Source organism: Prunus avium, chromosome 4 (assembly GCF_965620075.1).
Source record: "Prunus avium chromosome 4, drPruAviu1.hap1.1, whole genome shotgun sequence".
NCBI classification, from domain to species: Eukaryota; Viridiplantae; Streptophyta; class Magnoliopsida; order Rosales; family Rosaceae; genus Prunus; species Prunus avium.
In genome coordinates, this window is record NC_142287.1 from 17,352,055 (window position 1) to 17,355,393 (window position 3,339).

At 36.0% G+C, this 3,339-nt stretch overlaps 1 protein-coding gene across 1 annotated transcript; it reads left to right on the forward strand.

The window, feature by feature from the left end:
- The first annotated feature begins 1,272 nt into the window (after positions 1 to 1,272).
- On the forward strand, positions 1,273 to 3,011 carry LOC110753959 (glucan endo-1,3-beta-glucosidase-like). Its single transcript, XM_021954954.2, has 2 exons — positions 1,273 to 1,399; positions 1,764 to 3,011. Exons 1-2 carry the CDS (start codon positions 1,306 to 1,308, stop codon positions 2,825 to 2,827), a joined length of 1,158 nt encoding a protein of 385 aa, XP_021810646.1. The 5' UTR covers positions 1,273 to 1,305; the 3' UTR covers positions 2,828 to 3,011.
- The last annotated feature ends 328 nt before the right edge of the window (positions 3,012 to 3,339 follow it).

The window sequence follows — 3,339 nt, forward strand, 5'->3', positions numbered from 1 at the left end:
TTGTTTCTATATATTTAGATTAAGTGCCCGTTTGGCATTGCTTATTTGGGGTGATAAGTAATTTTAAAAAAAATTAGGGAAGCCCAGCCCGTTTGTTAAACTATGAGAAAATCACTTATTGTTAAAAATTATTGTGAGAGAAAGCTATAATGGAAAGCACCTAATGAGGTGCTTTCATTTTCTGATTATACGGGAATTAGTACCAACAACACTTTTACTAAAAAGTTTACCAAAAACCAAACTACTTTAACTTACAGCTGATTTCTCTCACAACAAATCTGACAGCGATTATTTTCACAGCACAACAATGTCAAACTGGCCCTAAATTTGTTGACCTAATTGTTGTCCAACTATTATTCTTGCATAAATGAGAATAACAATTATTAAATTACATGGGCGCACAAGTGAAGGTCTCAAATTCATATGGAACTGGTAGTCTACTTATTACTTGCTAGAGAAATTAGCTACTTATATAGCAAATGTCGTTGATGGTGGTTGTAAAGAGGAAATTAATATTTAGTTTTTTTCAGAGGAAATTTATATTTAGTTAAGTAAAAATAAAATGAGCCAAAAAAGTTCGACTAGAATTTCACTTCAAGCGAATCATGTAGAGCTTCTAAAGAAGGTGAGGGAACTCAAGTGCTATCCTCGTTTTATGAAATTCTCCAAAGGATGGTAAAGACCTCATGTGATGCAAATCGACCAAACTTGGCAAGTCATTTATTAATTTTATATTTTAGCAATTATTATACATGCAATTTGAACTCATGAACAAAGTGGAAATTGTCATTGACCAAATTGGTGCTACTTGACCCAATTATTGTCATTGAAAAAGTCAAATATTTATTTATTTATAAAATAACGAAAGTATTATATAATATAATTATGTTTACAACAATTTTGGAGGACATTGGCCGACATTGGTATTATCAGAATTTTTTATTTTATATAAATAATGAGAAAGATAGGCGTGTTAAAATAAGGTTTCAATAATGTTCTATATTTCAGCATTAACATGCCAAATACATAAATATCCCTATGATTCTAAAGCCTGTTAGCATGATATAAACCATTATTATTATTCTTTAAAATACGTTAATGAAATACAAATTAGTTTTTATCAGAAGATATATATTCTGTCTCTTGTAATCCTGGCATGATTAGTCAATTGAACCCCCCACATTTGCATGATATATAATTTAATCTAAGGCCCTTTTGCTATATATATGAGTAATTTGTTAGTGAAAGAAGGCAATACAAAGTTACCAATCTATTCCTTGGCTTGTTATTCCAATCATTTTCATCATGGCTTCATTTCGTGAGATTATAGCTAACAAACCATATGTGGTTTCTGCGTTCCTACTTCTTGGGCTTTTGACATTGAGCTCCAAAACAACAGGTACATCCCTCCTACATGTCTCAATGTATGTTTATATTTAAGGACTTCTGAGAGAAAAAAAAAACAAAACAAAAGGTTCTAAATGTCAAGAAAAACATTTTGCTTAACAGTTAGGGTCCGTTTAAGACTACTTCTGTAAGAAGCATTTATGCTCCTAAGCGTTGTTGTTAAAAGTTCTTTCAGAAACGTATATTGTCAGAAATCACTTTTGATTCTTCCAGAAATAGTCTCAAACGATCTTTTGGTAGAAGTAGACAAAAGTGTTTTCTTAGGCTCAAAACGTTTTTATGCTCTACTTATGCGAGAAACATTCACAGCCTGACATGATGTAGTTCATATTTGGTTTTGATTGAATTTGAGATAGGTGCAGAGTCAATAGGAGTTTGTTATGGTCGGGTTGCCAACAACCTGCCGCCTGATCCAGAAGTTATAAGTCTATACCAAGCAAATGGCATAACAAGAATGCGAATTTTCGATCCCAATCCTCCAACTCTCCAAGCCCTGAAAGGATCCAACATCGAACTCATCGTAGGCGTTAGAAACCAAGACATCCAGTCCCTTGGAAATGACGTTGCAGCTGCCACTGCTTGGGTTCAAAACAATGTCCTAAACTTCTTTCCTGATGTCAAGTTTAGGTACATTGCAGTTGGAAATGAGATCAAACCCCAAGATGCAGAAGCAAAATATGTTCTAGCAGCCATGATAAACATTAAAATCGCAATTGCATCTGCCAATTTGCAGGACCAAATCAAAGTTTCAACAGCCATAGACATGTCTCTGTTGGGCAGTTCTTATCCACCATCAACAGGCTCATTTAGTGATGCTGCGAGTTCATACATAAACCCTATCATTGCCTTCCTTGCAAGTAATGGCTCTCCATTTCTTGCCAATGTGTACCCTTATTTCAGCTACATCGGCGACACCAAAGACATCAGCCTTGGCTATGCCTTATTTGCTGCACCTGGAGTGACAGTACAAGATGGTGCATTTGGGTACACAAATCTCTTTGCTGCAGCTGTGGATGCCCTCTACTCTGCTCTTGAGAAAGCCGGAGGTTCGAGTGTGGAGATCGTTGTATCAGAGACCGGTTGGCCATCGGAAGGCGGGGAAGGAGCCACAGTTGAAAATGCAAGCACTTACTACAAGAATTTGATTGACAGTGTGAAGGGAGGGACTCCCAAGAGGCGTGGAAAACCTGTAGAAACCTATTTGTTTGCCATGTTTGACGAAAACCAAAAGGGTCCTGCAGAAATTGAGAGGCACTTTGGTCTCTTCTCTGCTGATAAACAACCCAAATACCAGATTAGGTTCAATGAGAAGAACAAAGTTTTAGCCAATATGTGTACTCGTATTAAGAGCAGTCATTTAGTGTATTGGTCAATTCTCTTCTCTTCTTTCTATATGTTTAAATCAAATTTGTTGACCTAATTCTAATTGTAGTCCTCAAATCATGGGCACAAGTGAAGCTCAAATTCATAGCACAAAGTATATTGATAGAAGTTGATTCATACATTACAGAATTACTTCCTATAGAAGTGAATTAACTACGAATTAACTTAATTGCAATTAAAATATTGACAAAGAGGGTTGAAAATGAATCAATTCTTGTTCACTTGTTGGAGTCCCTCGATCTCTCAGCCAACCATGCATTGTACTCCTCTCTCATGCGGTTATATGCCTCAACCAGCTGATTGAAAGCTTCCATTTTCTCCTTTGCACCTGACTTCTTCTTCATCTCCTCCAAATGAAGCTTGGTTAGTTCAATTTGTTTCTTCAGCTCTTGAATCCGTGCTTCTTTCTTCTCAAGTTCGTTCTGTCGGTTTCGCAACTCATTTGGATCTGTTATAAGTTACCAAAGCAGATCCAAAAGTAATGAGTCAATTGTATCCTAGTGTAAGACAAAGGTTTGTCTTTCTGCGATACATTGCACTTTTTAGTCA